The sequence below is a fragment of the Salmo salar genome, chromosome 02 (assembly GCF_965601325.2).
Source record: "Salmo salar chromosome 02, fSalSal1, whole genome shotgun sequence".
NCBI classification, from domain to species: Eukaryota; Metazoa; Chordata; class Actinopteri; order Salmoniformes; family Salmonidae; genus Salmo; species Salmo salar.
Genome location: NC_138292.1, coordinates 70,929,468 through 70,947,500, shown reverse-complemented (window position 1 = coordinate 70,947,500; position 18,033 = coordinate 70,929,468). Strand labels below are relative to the sequence as shown.

Genomic DNA, 18,033 nt, shown 5'->3' with positions numbered 1-18,033 from the left:
TAATAGGAACTATTTGATTATTAGTTTATTTCATTCCATCTATTTCAGAATGCCACCTCCCTGTATTCCTCTCTCTCTCTCTCTCTCTCTCTCTCTCTCTCTCTCTCTCTCTCTCTCTCTCTCTCTCTCTCTCTCTCTCTCTCTCTCTCTCTCTCTTCTCTCAGTTAGATGAATAGGTTGACGTGAGAGCAGGTAAGGAGATATCTCTGTAAATCCCCATCTCCTCTCTTCTCTTCCCCGTTTCATTTGATCTCTCTATCCATCATCCTCCCCTCCGTTTCTCACCGACAGCAGGAATCCGCTCAGTATGTTTGTGGGGCTGCAGCACAGGTGTGTGTGTGCGTTTCTGTGTTGGTCTGTGTGTCTGTGCCAAGTGTAGGGGATCGAGGCCAGGATGTACATGGCTGTTTAGTTTGTTGGCTGGTCATCATATGTTCCTGTGCATGTATGGATGTATGGAGTGTGTGGGGGGGGGGGGTCTTTCGACAGTATGATTGTGAGTCAAGTAAGTTTGCGCTCTTGTGACCAGTGTGTGTGTGTGTGTATGTGTGTGTGTGTCATCAGTCAGCTGGCCCCATAATTCCTTTCCATTACACCTCACCTTTCTCCTCTGACATTCCACACGTTCTGTCTTCCCATGAACCCCTGGGCTTCCCCTCTGTAGGGCCCCTGAACACACACACACACACACACACACACACACACACACACACACACACACCCCCCCCCCCCCCCCCCCCCCCCCCCCCGCCCCCCCCCCCCCCCCCCCCCCCCTGACAGTCAGTCTTAAAACAGTGTTAGATGTACTGGCATATGATGCCGGACCATCTGACCCGTGTGTAGGAAACGTCATGTCAGGATTATGGGTCATGAATCAACACCAAGAGACAGTGGAGCCCCTTAAAGTGACAGCTATAGGACTCTATCCTAAACCAATGGGAAACATAGACACCAGCTAACTTCCTTCTTTTAGTCCCGTTTATCTGGGCCTCTGTAGGGCTGTAGTTGGATCTGCACTACATGTCTTGGGATGTCGTTCCACCTCAACGTTAGACCACGTTATGAGGTCTGAACCCATTTTTGAAATATCTTTGGTTTTGGCGTGAACGATCCCTGGAGGAAGTGACTGAATCATTCCTTTCAGAATGATCTAGCTTTTCTGCAGAAGTACACTCTTAGAAAAAAAGGTGCTATCCAGAACCTAAAACGAGAACTCTTTGAATAACCCTTTTTGGTTTCAGGTAGAACCTTTTTGAGTTCCATGTAGAACTCTTTCCACAGATGGTGCTACATGGAGCCCAAAATACTTCTACCCGGAACCAAAAAGGGTTCTACCTGGAACCAAAAAGGGTTCTACCTGGAACCAAAAAGCATTCACCTACAGCCGAACCCTTTTTTCTAAGAGTATTTCTATTATTAGGCAATTTTCCAATGCTGGTCTTTTTTTTAAGTCTTCAGAAAAGGACAGCCATTAGACTCTGTAATGTTTAACTAGCAATTTCCTGGTCTGTTTTTACTCTCATTTAGACACAGGCTGTGTCTGAAATTGCTCCGTATTCCCTACTGTATATAGTGCACTATTTTTGACCAGAGCCCGATAGGTCCTGGTCTAAAGTAGTGCACTAAATAGGGAATAGGGTGCCATTTGGGACGCAGCCTGTCTGTTTAGTAGCAACAGGTAGCACACAGTGATGTTATGTGAACTCTGGGGTGAGGTGTAGTTATTTTTCGCTACACTGTCAATGTAATGACACCATGTCAACTTGTAAATGGAAAAGTGTTTCTGGGCTATTCAGCAGACACGCTGCATTGAGAGACACTGCCTGTGAGTCCTACATTAGCAACTGGGTCAGTCAGAGGCTTGTGAAACTCAACCAGGTGTCCAGGCCACTCACCCGAGAGAGAGAGAGAGAGAGAGAGAGAGAGAGAGAGAGAGAGAGAGAGAGAGAGAGAGAGAGAGAGAGAGAGAGAGAGAGAGAGAGAGAGAGAGAGAGAGGTCCTAACACATACTATACACAAATACAGTGAGATGGTGAAACCAGTACGTATGGGATATGTTTGTTTGTCTATTTGTGTGAGCACAGTTGCTGGGGTGATGTACTATTTGTTGTAGTCCTCCAAGCACATGACAGTAACTGTTCAGAGGAACACACACTCCCACACATAACTCTAAGGCTCCATTCTACTGTGCTGTGGGAGATATTGAGAAGTGACTAGGAGTCATTCTGAGACAAGATAGAGAGGCATACTGTATAAGAGGATTGCCCCTAGCAATATAGACACAAGTGTCTCTCTCTATCTCGCCATCTCTCCCTGTGTGTGTGTGCTGTTGGATACTGAAGGTTACTTTGTTGACAGTTAAAGTAATACAAGTCAGACAGTAACTAAGATAGAGAGACAGACAGACAGACAGACAGACAGACAGACAGACAGACAGACAGACAGACAGACAGACAGACAGACAGACAGACAGACAGACAGACAGACAGACAGACAGACAGACAGACAGACAGACAGACAGACAGACAGACAGACAGACAGACAGACAGACAGACAGACCGAAGAAGAGGAAGAAGAGAGGAGAAAACAAGAGACGACCAGAGGAAGAGTTAGTTTCTGTTCTCCAGGGGTTACAGGGGGAACAACAGCAGTGTTTGGGGGTAAACACACAGACAGAGAGGATAAACAGCAACAACAAACAACAATGACAACAGTAAGGCACTTCCTCTTTAGAAGGAAGTGAAACTGGATGAGACAAAGAGACCATGATGCCTGGTGGTGGTGGAATGGAAGGAGACGAAGAAGGATGATATTAACCTTTTATATTTTTCTTCCTCCTCTCTCTCTCCACCCACCCCCCCTCCACCCATCTTTCCCCCATCACTCCTCCTCCCCTCATTCTCTCTCCTCCCACCCCCTCCCCTCCTTTTTCTCTCTCTCTCCTCCCACCCCCTCCCCTCCTCTCTCTCTCTCTCATCCCTCCTCTCTCCCCCCTCTCCCCCCCTCCCCCCCTCTCCTCCTCTTCCCACCCCCCTCACCCTCTCTCACCCTCTCTTTCTCTCTCTTTCTCTCTCTCTCTCTCCCAGGGAGATCCTCTCCCACCATCGTTAGTAGAGCTGGTGAGAACCAGTCCTATCTCTTCTATAGAGGACCTGCAACAGCTGCTGGAGCAAGAGACTGACTCCCAGGGTAAAACTGCCCTCCTATAGCCTTTAATACACAGGCTCTCTGGGCCTACCTCACTGCTGCTGCTGCTATCCCATAGAAATATGGTCATAAACAGTCTGCACACACACACACATGTTCACACACACACACACACACACACACACACACACACACACACACACACACACACGTACACACACTCTTATAATAGCAGTAATAACAGGAGAGATGGGGAGGAGGCGAGCATGCAGGTGTGGCCCAGCAGGGTTGGCACGATAGGAATGTAGCGGAGGGTGTGTTTGCGTGTGTATGCTTCTGTGTCCGTGTGTGTGCAAGTGTGTGTGTGTGTGCGTATGTGCGTGCGTGTGTGTGTGTGTGTGTGTGCTGACTGGTTATGGCAATATTTACATGGGAAAGCTGCAGCAGCAGTGGAGAGGCCGGCCCAGAGAGAGAGCCAGCAGGGACAATACAATGTTACTGACCTTGACCAGAGACAGACTATTAGAGAGAGACTTTAACCAGAGTTACAGAGTTAGACTATTAGAGACCTTAACCAGAGTTACAGAGTTAGACTATTAGAGACCGTAACCAGAGTTACAGAGTTAGACTATTAGAGACCTTAACCAGAGTTACAGAGTTAGACTATTAGAGACCTTAACCAGAGTTACAGAGTTAGACTATTAGAGACTTTAACCAGAGTTACAGAGTTAGACTATTAGAGACCTTAACCAGAGTTAGAGAGTTAGACTATTAGAGACCGTAACCAGAGTTACAGAGTTAGACTATTAGAGACCTTAACCAGAGCTACAGAGTTAGACTATTAGAGACCTTAACCAGAGTTACAGAGTTAGACTATTAGAGACCTTAACCAGAGTTACAGAGTTAGACTATTAGAGACCTTAACCAGAGTTACAGAGTTAGACTATTAGAGACCTTAACCAGAGTTACAGAGTTAGACTATTAGAGACCTTAACCAGAGTTAGAGAGTTAGACTATTAGAGACCTTAACCAGAGTTACAGAGTTAGACTATTAGAGACCTTAACCAGAGTTACAGAGTTAGACTATTAGAGACCTTAACCAGAGTTACAGAGTTAGACTATTAGAGACCTTAACCAGAGTTACAGAGTTAGACTATTAGAGACCTTAACCAGAGTTACAGAGTTAGACTATTAGAGACCTTAACCAGAGTTACAGAGTTAGACTATTAGAGACCTTAACCAGAGTTACAGAGTTAGACTATTAGAGACCTTAACCAGAGTTACAGAGTTAGACTATTAGAGACCTTAACCAGAGTTACAGAGTTAGACTATTAGAGACCTTAACCAGAGTTACAGAGTTAGACTATTAGAGACCTTAACCAGAGTTACAGAGTTAGACTATTAGAGACCTTAACCAGAGTTACAGAGTTAGACTATTAGAGACCTTAACCAGAGTTACAGAGTTAGACTATTAGAGACCTTACCCAGAGTTACAGAGTTAGACTATTAGAGACCTTAACCAGAGTTACAGAGTTAGACTATTAGAGACCTTAACCAGAGTTACAGAGTTAGACTATTAGAGAGAGACTCAGACACAAGACAAGGCCATGTGTGTTTGTGTGTGTGTGTGATCACCGTACCACACCCTACACACACACACACAAAGGCCAACTATGTTTAGCCAGTTCTTCTCTGACCTTAGATACACACACACACACACACACACACACACACACACACACACACACACACACACACACACACACACACACACACACACACACACACACACACACACACACACACACACACACACACAGTTCTAGACATACAATACATAGACAGTTTGACTGACAGACACTTATCTTTCCCACTAATAGCCATATAGTGAGACAGATCAAAGCCAGGTTAACATGTGGTTGTGGGGGTTTTAGACAGGCCCATTCTCGTCTATAGAGGGAAAAGAGAAAGGGAAAGATTGCATCACGGTTAGGAAAGAATAGCTATTTGAGAGAAAGAAAAGAGAATAGTCTAGACTACAGAAATGTTGACTGGAAATACAATAAGGCACAATGCAATATCTGTTCTATATCATAAACATTTTTTCAGACACAAACACAGACATTTATTAGTTAGTTATAGACCATTATGCCTAACACGGCAAGATATGACGCCTTCGGAACACACACACACACACACACACACACACACACACACACACACACACACACACACACACACACACACACACACACACACACACACACACACCACTATATTTAAACACTCATATCTCCAGTTATACACATTCCCGACAGCTCAGACATATTGCAGCAATAAATAGACTGTGATTGTTTTAGAAAAAAAAACATTTCCTTTGTGTGGTGAACAATGATTATCTCTCCGACCCAGACTAACACACTCAGACTCTTACCATTAGTCAAAATGACAGTAATCAGCAAGCGAAGAGGACTTCATAGAAAGCCATGCATACAATGATTCATTGACAGAAGTTACTTTCACAATACACACTTTACACAATAGAACAGAGAAAAGATGGTTGAATGCAGGTGGTTGACTGAATGACTTAACATTCCTGTGTTCTCTTCTTCCTTCCCTCTCTTTCTCTCCTTCTTTTCTTGCTTTTAGAGGTGGAGCCAGATGAACCATCGGCCAATGAGATTCATTCAAATGACACCCATGGAAGATACAGGAGAAACCTAGGTTAGTCTGTCTACTGTACCTGTCCTTCTGTCTCTCTCTCGCTCTCTCTCTCTGTGTTTCTCTCTCTCTATATATTTCTTCCCACCTCCATCTCTATCTGTCTCCCGCGATTTGAATTCAATTCAAGGAACACATTCATTTAAGAATAATAACTATAATCTCTCTCCAGCGAAGACCCAGCAGGTGTTGTAGACTCTTAGAAAACAAGGTGCCATCTAGAACCTTAAATGGTTCTTCGGCTGTCCCCATAGGAGTACCCTTTGAAGAACACTTTTTATTCTTGGTAGAAACCTTTTGGGTTCCAGGTAGAACCCTTTCTACAGAGGGTTCTACATGGAATCCAAAAGGGTTCTACATGTTCTACAGGAACCAAAAAAGTGTTCTCCTATGGGGACCCGTTTGGAACTATTTTTTCTGAAAGTGTACAGGTCAGGACAGAGGTCATGATGTAGTCTAACATCCTCCCCCTCTCTCCCTCCCTCCCCTCCTCCCCCAGTAGATGCCCAGCCAGCCCAGCAGGCGGTGTGTAAGGTCAGGACAGAGGTCATGGAGGTCACCAGAGCCATGCTTGACCGACGCAACGCCAACTTCCTGTTGTGGCCGCCGTGTGTGGAGGTGCAGCGCTGCTCTGGCTGCTGTAACACCAGAATGCTACAGTGCGTCCCCATGGTGACTCAGACACGATATCTACAGGTATATATACACCCCGATGCTATCTACAGGTATACATACACCTATATACACTATCTACAGGTATATATATACCTATATACACTATCTACAGGTATATATACACCCCGATATACACTATCTACAGGTATATCATATCACCTATATACACTATCTACAGGTATATATATACCTATATACACTATCTACAGGTATATATATACCTATATACACTATCTACAGGTATATATACACCCCGATGCTATCTACAGGTATACATACACCTATATACACTATCTACAGGTACATATACACCTATATACACTATCTACAGGTATATATACACCCCGATGCTATCTACAGGTATACATACACCTATATACACTATCTACAGGTATATATATACCTATATACACTATCTACAGGTATATATACACCCCGATGCTATCTACAGGTATACATACACCTATATACACTATCTACAGGTATATATATACCTATATACACTATCTACAGGTATATATACACCCCGATTCTATCTACAGGTATACATACACCTATATACACTATCTACAGGTATATATATACCCCGATGCTATCTACAGGTATACATACACCTATATACACTATCTACAGGTATATATACACCCCGATGCTATCTACAGGTATACATACACCTATATACACTATCTCAAGGTATATATATACCCCGATGCTATCTACAACCATAGGAGAACCCTTTGAACAACTACTGGAACCAAAAAAGGTTCTCCTATGGGGACAGCTGAAGAACCTCTTTGGAACCCTTTTTTTCTAAAAGTGTACACACATTACCGCCTACTGCAGTGTGTCCCCACACTTACACAGTATACACTATCTACAGGTACACTTACACCTATATACACTATCTACAGGTACACTTACACCTATATACACGATCTACAGGTACACTTACACCTATATACACTATCTACAGGTACATATACACCTATATACACTATCTACAGGTATATATATACCCCGATGCTATCGACAGGTACACATACACCTATATACACTATCTACAGGTACACATACACCTATATACACTGTCTACAGATTCATATACACTATCTACAGGTACATATACACCTATATACATTATCTACAGGGACATATACACTATCTACAGGGACATATACACCAATATACACTATCTACAGGTACATATACACCTATATACACTATCTACAGGTACATATACACCTATATACACTATCTACAGGTTCATATACACTATCTACAGGTACATATACACCTATATGCACTATCTACAGGTACATATACACCTATATACACTATCTACAGGTACATGTACGCCTATACACACTATCTACAGGTACATATACACCAATATACACTATCTACAGGTACATATACACCAATATACACTATCTACAGGTACATATACACCTGTATACACTATCTACAGGTACATATACACCAATATACACTATCTACAGGTACATATACACCTGTATACATGGATATACCTATACAAATTATACACACCTAGTCTAAGCTACACTGACATATGTAGGCCTATATATAAACATTCATGGATATGTCCAGTAGGCATATCACCTCATCAGATTTACAAGCGACCTTTCACCCCCCAGGTAACAAGGATTCAGTACATTGATAAGAGACCCCACTACGACAAGGCGGTGATCTCAGTGGAAGACCACGCCTCCTGCCGCTGCCAGACACACCCCTCGGCCACAGCTGCAGCCAGGTCCACCTCCCTCCCCCCTCCTTCCCCCCGACTCACCCCCAAACCTCCCTCCCTCTCCAAGGAAGACCTCCATCGCCATGACGACATGAAGGCCAATCAGAGGTTCCATGTGGATGACAGGGGGCAGCTGGAGAGACAGTGGCAGAACAAGTACACCCTGTCACTCACACAGCCACGGACACACACTCTGGTGGGGACTGGGCCTGGGAGACACACACTCGCAGGGACACACACACAAACACACCCAATGGCAGGGGCAGGGATGCAGGTAGGGACACACACAGACACACACACACAGACGGGTCCCTCTTCTGAGCTCCCTATAGGGCATGGCAGTGGGTATGAGGGGGGGAGAGGGGAGGAGAGAGGGTCACAAACACCCCACCGCACACACACTGACACACAGCCCAACACAGGAGAGAGGCAACACATTGATAACACAGAGAGGACACAGGAGATAGGAAGACAGCAACAACTACAACAGTACTACCAACAACAACAATATCTACAACAACAGCAACAATATCAACAACAACAACATCAACAACAGCAACATCAACAACATCAGCAACAACAGTACCAACCATACAGTCAAGAGCCAGCGCTCAGGACTCAATACAAACACAACGCTCCCCAATCCGACAGCAGCGGTCCACCTGACACAAAACAACCAGCCAATCACAAACCAGAACTGGTCCACAGCAACACAGAACCGACCGATGATAATGACTCAAGCACAGAGGTGGCCAATAGAGACGCACTAAAGGATACAGAGGTCACCAGTCAGAGACAGGCAGCGACAGAAGTGAACAATCACAGAAAGGAGGACGACAAAGAGCGACACAGCCAGACAGAGCTGTCCAATCAGGAACAAAGACACTCAGAGTCGACCAATCACAAACACAGAGGCTCAGAGTTGACCAATCAGGGTGACTCTGTCACAGAGGAGGAGAGCAGGAAGAAACTTCTAGAACTCTTACAGAGAGAACTGGGCCAGAAACAACAGCATCATCCTCCTCATCCTCATCTTCCTCATCAAGACCATCATCATCCTCACCATCGTCAGTCTCGAACACAAACCACCACCACACAAAGACCAGGTATTTGGGAATTTGAGTGTGTGTGTGTGTGTGTGTGTGTGTGTGTGTGTGTGTGTGTGTGTGTGTGTGTGTGTGTGTGAGTGTGAGTGTGAGTGTGCGAGCGTGTGGTGTGTGCGCGTGTGTGCACGAGATGGCACGTGTGTGTGTGCATGTGTGCCGTGCTGTGTGCTGTGTGTGTGTGTGTGTGTGTGTGTGTGTGTGTGTGTGTGTGTGTGCGTGTGTGTGTGTGTGTGTGTGCATGTTGTGGGTCAGTAACTATGTATGCCTGTGAGAGTTGACGTTAGGGGAAGAGGCTGTTAGAGGAAGTAGACCTGTTTTCTTTTGTGGTCCTGACTGTCTTAGACCACATGTATGATTATATGAGCATATGTGTCCTGTCATTCTTTCCCTCCCCCTGCAACATGGGACCTGAACTTCCGCTTCCTGTTAAAACAGGTTCCTAGCGGTCGCAAACGTGATGGGAGTTACAGACATTGTTACAGACGCCTCAGAGGTGATTACATTACACTGTCCTTGACTATTTTATGTTATCTAACACAATGCATCTCTCTCTCTCTCTCTCTCTCTCTCTCTCTCTCTCTCTCTCTCTCTCTCTCTCTTCCTTTCTTCTCTCTCTATCTCTCTCCCTCTTCCACCTCTCTCCCCTCTCTCTCTCATCCAGTGCCCCCCACGTTGTCCTCCAGCAGGGCCCCAGGGTGGTCCCCCAGCACCCCGTCCCCTCCCCCCAAGCCCCCCCAGGGCCCGTTCAGACCGGCCCTTCCCCGCGGACGCAGGAGGAGGAAACATCGGAGCCGCATCAGCAAGGCTGCCCTCCGAATCATGATCATGTAGAGAGAGATGGTAAGGGAGGAGGGAGGAGGGAGGAGGGGGAGGAGGAGGAGGGGGGGAAAGGGGGGAGGCAGACCAACAGATGGAAAGGTAAGAAAGACAGAGGGAGACAGCGGGAGAGAAAGAGGGAGAGAAAGGAAGATAAATCGAGAGTGTAGATATTAAAATGTCAGACATAGTATGGACGGGGGAGAGAATGAAAAGCTTGAGAATGAGAGACTATCTAACTCCTCTACCTCTCTTCTACAGGCAACTGGGTCGACTGTGTCTGCCGGGCCCACCCAGGGTCGTGTTCATTAGGCACCAAACGGAAGAAAACGGACTGAAACAGGGCACACACACAACATGGAATGAACCCTAATTTCCTGTTTTTTAAAACGTTGTGTGCCCTAATGAATACTGAGGGATACTGCCTGGCTATGGAACCTCAGGATGGACACTGGAGACTGGGCAGCACTTCTGGACTCTACTGCTGGCTATGCTAACAGACATTACTGCAGGCTGTGTCAATCTTTGCACCCCAGAATGGACTGGTGACCGCTATGTAGCATCTTTCTATAAAAACTCTGCTAGCTTTATTTAAACCGCAATATCAAGACAATAGACAATCTCAGACAGAGACTCTCCTTAGAAAGGAGGTTGTTTTGGATGTTTAACACTGGAAGTAAAGTGATGTAACCTTTGAAAAAGGAGCTAAGCAAACTACATCTCCCATCAGCCATTGACTTGTATACTTCTAGCCCCGCCTACTTTGAACACTGGCTACCGATTGGACAGTTAAGGAGGGTGTTCGGCGGATATTATTAGATCGCTTGCTGCAACAGCCATTGATTGGTTGATTTAGATGCCATGAAACACGCCCCTCTCTACAGCTTGACTATGATTGGTTGCTGAGAATAAAACTGAAATCTTATTGGCCCAAAATGGTGCTTGAGGCCATCTATTTCTAAGAGACAACGCAAAGCTTGGATGTGGATATTTTCACTGGAATGGACTGGGTTGACTATGGAAACTGTTCTCAGATAAACAATGTTATCCTACTGGTGTAACTGAGATAACTGTCCTGGGAATATGACTGGTGTAACTGGGATAACTGTCCTGGGAATATGACTGGTGTAACTGGGATAACTGTCCTGGGAATATGACTGGTGTAACTGGGATAACTGTCCTGGGAATATGACTGGAACTGGGATAACTGTCCTGGGAATATGACTGGTGTAACTGGGATAACTGTCCTGGGAATATGACTGGTGTAACTGGGATAACTGTCCTGGGAATATGACTGGTGTAACTGGGATAACTGTCCTGGGAATATGACTGGTGTAACTGGGATAACTGTCCTGGGAATATGACTGGTGTAACTGGGATAACTGTCCTGGGAATATGACTGGTGTAACTGGGATAACTGTCCTGGGAATATGACTGGTGTAACTGGGATAACTGTCCTGGGAATATGACTGGTGTAACTGGGATAACTATCCTGGGAATATGACTGGAACTGGGAATAACATGAGTAAAGGCTGATAGAACATATGGATAGTGAAGCACTGAAAGGAGAAGCTCGGTGTAGGGGGAATGCATCCTTAGACACTGATCTTGGGTCAGTTTAGCATGGTTAATGTTAGAATTGGTGGAGGGGAAGCTGATCTTAGATCTGGAGAGAGAAGCTCAGGACATCACACACACAGAAACATGTCATTACTACTACAGTATCTTTCAATGTTCTGTCTTCATCTGGATCCAACCAATCCAAACACTGGAGTAGTTACACACTGGAGCGCAGATAGAACTAGAAAACATAGAGGGAAAAGTAGAGGGAGCGCATAGAGACCATGTAAATAGAACTGTTCTAGTTGTCCTATATCTATTACAGAGAAAAGCCGGTATAGAACTGGAAAACAGAGTGAAAACATAGCAAAACATAGCAAAAAGAGCATAGATGTTGAACAGGTCTAGTTGTTCTCTCTTTGATAGAGAGAAGCAGATATAGAACTGTAAAACCTAGATTGAAGGATAGCATTTTTGCACTGGGAGAGCAGAGAAAGGAACATATGCAAAACGTCACCATAGTCACCATACCAGGAGGCCATAGACTACTCAGATGACAGACACTCAGCATTCAACACTGGCTCTATACCTGACGTTAGATAGATAGATGTTTGAACCTTTTCAACATAGCCTGGAATGTGTGGTGGAAATATTTCAAGGGAATCTTTGCTCAGTAGTTCTTCAACGTAGCCTGGGGAGTTGTGTGTTTCAGCTGTAGGGAAGTCTGTTGTCTTTGTCTTGCCAAACACGGAAGCAACAATGTAGCGTTGTTGACTGACTCAACAGTCAAACACCCAGGTTACAATAAGGAACTGGAGATTTTACTGTATATCAGGAGAATTCAACTCTTACCCTACGAGGTCCGAAGCCTGCTGCATTTCTGTTCTCCCTGATAATGAATTGCACCCACCCCAGGTATAAATCAGTCCCTGGTTAGTGGGGAACAATGAAAAAAAGCAGGGGAACTGGCTTCGAGGGTGCAGATTTGAATTTGAGGGCTGTAGGTCATTCATTGTGCCATAGTGGTTATGTCTCTCTCTTCCCCATCCTGAGACTAGAGCAGGGCTGTCAACATCAGTTCCATGGAGGGCTGTAGGTCTTCTGGTTGTTCTTATTTCCCCATCCTGAGACTAGAGCAGGGCTGTCAACATCAGTTCCATGGAGGGCTGTAGGTCTTCTGGTTGTTCTTATTTCCCCACCCTGAGACTAGAGCAGGGCTGTCAACATCAGTTCCATGGAGGGCTGTAGGTCTTCTGGTTGTTCTTATTTCCCCATCCTGAGACTAGAGCAGGGCTGTCAACATCAGTTCCATGGAGGGCTGTAGGTCTTCTGGTTGTTCTTATTTCCCCACCCTGAGACTAGAGCAGGGCTGTCAACATCAGTTCCATGGAGGGCTGTAGGTCTTCTGGTTGTTCTTATTTCCCCACCCTGAGACTAGAGCAGGGCTGTCAACATCAGTTCCATGGAGGGCTGTAGGTCTTCTGGTTGTTCTTATTTCCCCTTTCATTTGTGTCCAATTAAGAACTAGACAACCAGCTAAAGAGAATTTCCTTACTAATCAGTGACCTTAATTAATCAATCAAGTACAAGGGAGAAGTGAAACCCCGCAGCCACTCGGCCCTCCAGGAAGTGAGTTTGTCACCCCTGCACTACCCCAGGTATCAAGCTAGAAATAAAACTAGCTAAGGCAGTATTTCTCAATCCTGGTCCTGGGGACCCAAAATAGTGGACATTTTTGTTTTTGCCCTAGCACTCTAGAACCAGGATTGAGAACCACTGAGCTAAGGGAGTGGAGACAGCCATCACTGGGGGAGAAATAGAATTTGGGATGGGATGCTTTGAAAAACAATGTCAAACTTTTTGGAATGGCTCTGAGAGAGAAATGTTATCCAACACTGTATGTACTGTACATGATTTAAACATGGTGTTTTTTATTTCTTAACTTATTTCAAATGGAGGATGTGTCATTCTCTGGTTCCGAAGTGTAATTATTGTTGCTGATGATAATTATTGTTGTTGTATATTGTTATTGTTAATGAATGCTATTTTTAATATAAACATAAAGGCCAGAATTATATTAATATAATGACCGTGTGTATCGGCTTTCCTTATTTGACTTTGACAGACACACACTCAAGCACATACACTCATACCTAATGAAATGATGTAACGCACGCAATGTGTGTGTGTGTGTGTGTGTGTGTGTGTGTGTGTGTGTGTGTGTGTGTGTGTGTGTGTGTGTGTGTGTGGATATATATATATATATGTGTGTGTGTGTGCACATGCATGTGTGCATGCGTGTGTGTGTTCGTGTGTGTGTGTGTGTGTTGTGATCGTGTTATGGCCCTATCCTAATCTTTGACTATGACGGCATGTTCTGAGCATGGAGACAGAGGACAGATGACAGGAATGGATAGATGACAGGAATGGACAGATGACAGGATGAGAAAAGACAGAGAAAGAGGGAAGGACACAGGAGGGAGAAAGAGGAGAGAGTGGCTGGTCAAAACTCAGCAGAGTGAGAAGAAGAGAGAGAAAGAGAGTGTCACTAAATAGGAGAAAGAAGCTGAGAGTGAACGTGAACTACATTGACTTTACAACAGCAGAGGAAAAATGTAGTACAGAGCGAGAGAGAGCGAGAGAGAGAGAGAGAGAGTGAAAGAGACAGACAGACAGACAGACAGACAGACAGACAGACAGACAGACAGACAGACAGACAGACAGACAGACAGACAGACAGACAGACAGACAGACAGACAGACAGACAGACAGACAGACAGACAGACAGACAGACAGACAGACAGACAGAGTACTTAGCTGTGGGTCAGAGAAGTGGGTGGTGAGCAGTCTGAGGAGATTTATTAGAAGTGTCATCCCAGTTGGTAACTGTCTCTTCAGGATGGGGGTTTGAAGGGAGGGGAAGGGTCAAAAGGTGCCTCTCTGTACTGTAAGAGTGCCGATTCAGCCCTTAGAACACAAACACACACACACACACACACACACACACACACACACACACACACACACCTACGCGCACACACAGAGAGAGAATACAGTACACACACCTGTATGCCTGTTTGAACAGAGCCGTTTTTCCGCCTCCTGGCCTTCCTGGTTGTTTGAGAACATTTATTTCACACCCCTGCTACAAGGTCTGAGTGTGTCTGTGTGTGTCTTTTTGTGTCGCGTCCATGTGTGTTTGTCTGCGCGTCCGTGTGCATGTGTGTATTCATACGCATGCATGCCGTGTGTGCTCGTGCATGTCTGTGTGTGTGTGTGTGTGTGTGTGTGTGTGTGTGTGTGTGTGTGTGTGTGTGTGTGTGTGTGTGTGTGTGTGTGTGTGTGTGTGTGTGTGTGTGTGTGTGTGTGTGTGTGTCTGCAACAAGCTCTCACAGTCTCACTGCAGAATCCAACGTTTGTCCATAAACATCCACATTTAGAAGGTTAAGTTAAGGCATTAATTCCTTTCCTGCAGTGAAATGACCAAATCACCCTCTAGATGCCTAATGGGTGGAATGTTATTAATAATGTTCATCATTTCATAATTAATAAACATTATTTTTAAAAACCCGCTGAAAGTCTGGTGTTTCTATGTCAAACGGCTTTGTTATATTTAGGTCTTCTGTAATTTATATAAAGTGTAATAATGGGATGCAAACTCAACATTGAATCCATTTCAACTCTATATCTGACATAGTACAGATGTCACACCCTGATCTGTTTCACCTGTCTTTGTATTGTCTCCACCCCCTTTCCAGGTGTCGCCCATCTTCCCCATTATCCCCTGTGTATTTACACCTGTGTTCTCCGTTGACCTGTCTATTGCCTGCCCCTGTTGGATTATTAAACCATTGTTAATTGGACGTTGTCTGCATCTGGGTCTTACCTTCATACCTGATAACAGGTGTCTGTAAGTCCATAACCATGTGTGTGAGGTGTATACTTTTGTTCCTCAGTAGATTTGTTTAAGACCACCAAGAAACACTCTGTGTGACCCTGATTTAGCCCACTGCAGTAAATTAACTTCAGGGTTAAGTTTTGGGATAGGGATTTTCTTTTTTTATCCACTGGTTACGTTTAGGCAATAATTCAGAATGGTTAAGGTAAAGGTTAAGGTTTTGGATAGAGTTAAAACATGAAGTTTAGTCACTCATTCTAAATGGTAAAACCCAAGCATACTGACGTAATAGCGCCCACCATTACCCCAAGTAGCGGGTGTTGAAGGCATCCCCCGACGTCCTGGGGACTCTAATCTCAACGTGGATCTTGAGCGACCTAACTGGTGTGTGTGCGCCTGTGTTTGTGTGTTTGTGTGTGTGTGTGTGTGTGTGTGTGTGTATGGATGTGTGTGTGTGTGTGTGTGTGTGTGTGTGTGTGTGTGTGTGTGTGTGTGTGTGTGTGTGTGTATGTGTGTGTGTGTGTGTGTGTGTGTGTGTGTGTGTGTGTGTGTGTGTGTGTGTGTGTGTGTGTGTGTGTGTGGCCTGTCATCTCCAGTGTGGGCTAGAGTAATGAGCGCAGCCCTGGTCAGTAGGCACTAGGTCTCAGCCAATAGGCAATAGGTGTGAGAGGCTGCGGTGAGATCGACCAATGAGGTGAGCCAGAGTTCACTGTTCAGGCAGGTCACTGTGACCAAAGCTTACACCCAAAACCCACGCCTGTGTGCGTCTGCGTGTGTTTGTGTGTGTCTCACTCACCATTGTCACCTTGGCGAGAGTCCCTTGTTTCACATGCTGTTACAGTCTTATGAATGAACTACATTGTCTTTGTGTGTGTGTATGTGCGTGGGATTGTGTGTGTTATTGTGTGTGTGTGTGTGTGTGTGTGTGTGTGTGTGTTCTGTGTCTCTGCTAGTGTTGTAAATGAATGTGCTATTAGCTGGCAGTCTCAATCATGGTCAACCTCTCACTGTGCTGTCATATCTCAACATAACAGTCAGTCCTCCCACATTTAACACACTACTGAGAGGACAAGTTCTTAAAGGGGAGGTGTGTGTGTTTGTACGTGCGTGCGTGCGTGCGTGTGATGTCACCCTATATTGACCTGTGTCTGACTCTTGGGGAGACCAGATGTTTTATTCCCTGAAGATGACATGCCATGAGGTCACCATGAGGCTATTTAATTCTCTCTCTCTCTCTCTCTCTCTCTCTCTCTCTCTCTCTCTCTCTCTCTCTCTCTCTCTCTCTCTCTCTCTCTTCCCCATCTCTCTCACGCTGTCTGCTCTTTCTTGCTCTGGTTCTCTCTCTGTCACCCGTCTTTCTCTATCCCTCTTTGTCTCTTTCTCTCTCTCTCCGTCTGTGTCATCTTCAGTCTCACCCACAATCAATCTCTCTTAGTCTGTCTGTTTCTCTTCCCCTACACACAAACCCAACCCTCAACCACCTACTACAGTAAATATCTGTCTGTCTCTGTTCCCTGCACACAACCACACTACAGTCTAGTATGTCAATCTCTGTCTCAGTCTGTCTCGCTCCCCCTGTACAACACAACCCACAATTACTGAGCCATTACACTGTTTCTCTACTGTCTGTCTGTCTGTCTGTCTGTCTGTCTGTCTGTCTGTCTGTCTGTCTGTCTGTCTGTCTGTCTGTCTGTCTGTCTGTCTGTCTGTCTGTCTGTCTGTCTGTCTGTCTGTCTGTCTGTCTGTCTGTCTGTTTTACCTGTCTGCCTGCCTGCCTGTCTGCCTGTCTACCTGTCTGTCAAATCAAATCAAATCAAATTGTATTTGTCACATGCGCCTAATACAGCAGGTGTAGACCTTACAGTGAAATGCTTACCGTAATTTCCGGACTATAAGCCGCAACTTTGTTCCCACGCTTTGAACCTCGCGGCTTAAACAATGACGCGGCTAATATATGGATTTTTCCCGGTTTCAAATATTTTTTCTCCAAAAAAACACATTCTGTGACGTGCTCAGTTTTTTGGCGGCATGAAGCTTTCATTAGACCAATGAAATTGCCGAACGGGTTAAGGTCAAACAACTTTTTTGTTTACTGTTTAGATTAAATAGAGCACTCTCAAACTTCCCATCATTCTGATTACGGTAGTCATTTTGTCACCCTCATCATGGCAAAGACACGGAGAAATGCATATGATGCAGCTTTCAAGTTGAAGGCGATTGATCTGGCTGTTGGAAAAGGAAATAGAGCTGCTGCACGGGAGCTTGGTCTTAATGAGTCGATGATAAGACGTTGGAAACAGCAGCGTGAGGAAAGACAACTAAAGCTTACTGCTAATTTGACATTT

General features: G+C 45.0%; 1 protein-coding gene across 2 annotated transcripts in view; it reads left to right on the top strand.

The window, feature by feature from the left end:
* LOC106592643 (uncharacterized) overlaps positions 1 to 13,895 on the top strand; it is a 19,646-nt gene extending 5,751 nt beyond the window's left edge. Inside the window, exons 2-7 of one of the 2 annotated variants that reach the window (XM_082966520.1) lie at positions 3,087 to 3,189; positions 5,797 to 5,871; positions 6,371 to 6,564; positions 8,199 to 9,414; positions 10,076 to 10,254; positions 10,492 to 13,895. In XM_082966520.1, coding sequence (XP_082822646.1) covers positions 3,087 to 3,189; positions 5,797 to 5,871; positions 6,371 to 6,564; positions 8,199 to 9,414; positions 10,076 to 10,245 — 1,758 coding nt within the window. In that variant the 3' untranslated portion in view covers positions 10,246 to 10,254; positions 10,492 to 13,895. Of the gene's footprint in view, positions 1 to 3,086; positions 3,190 to 5,796; positions 5,872 to 6,367; positions 6,565 to 8,198; positions 9,415 to 10,075; positions 10,255 to 10,491 lie in introns of both variants that reach the window. The other variant, XM_082966515.1, reaches the window with a different exon arrangement.
* Positions 13,896 to 18,033: the final 4,138 nt, after the last annotated feature.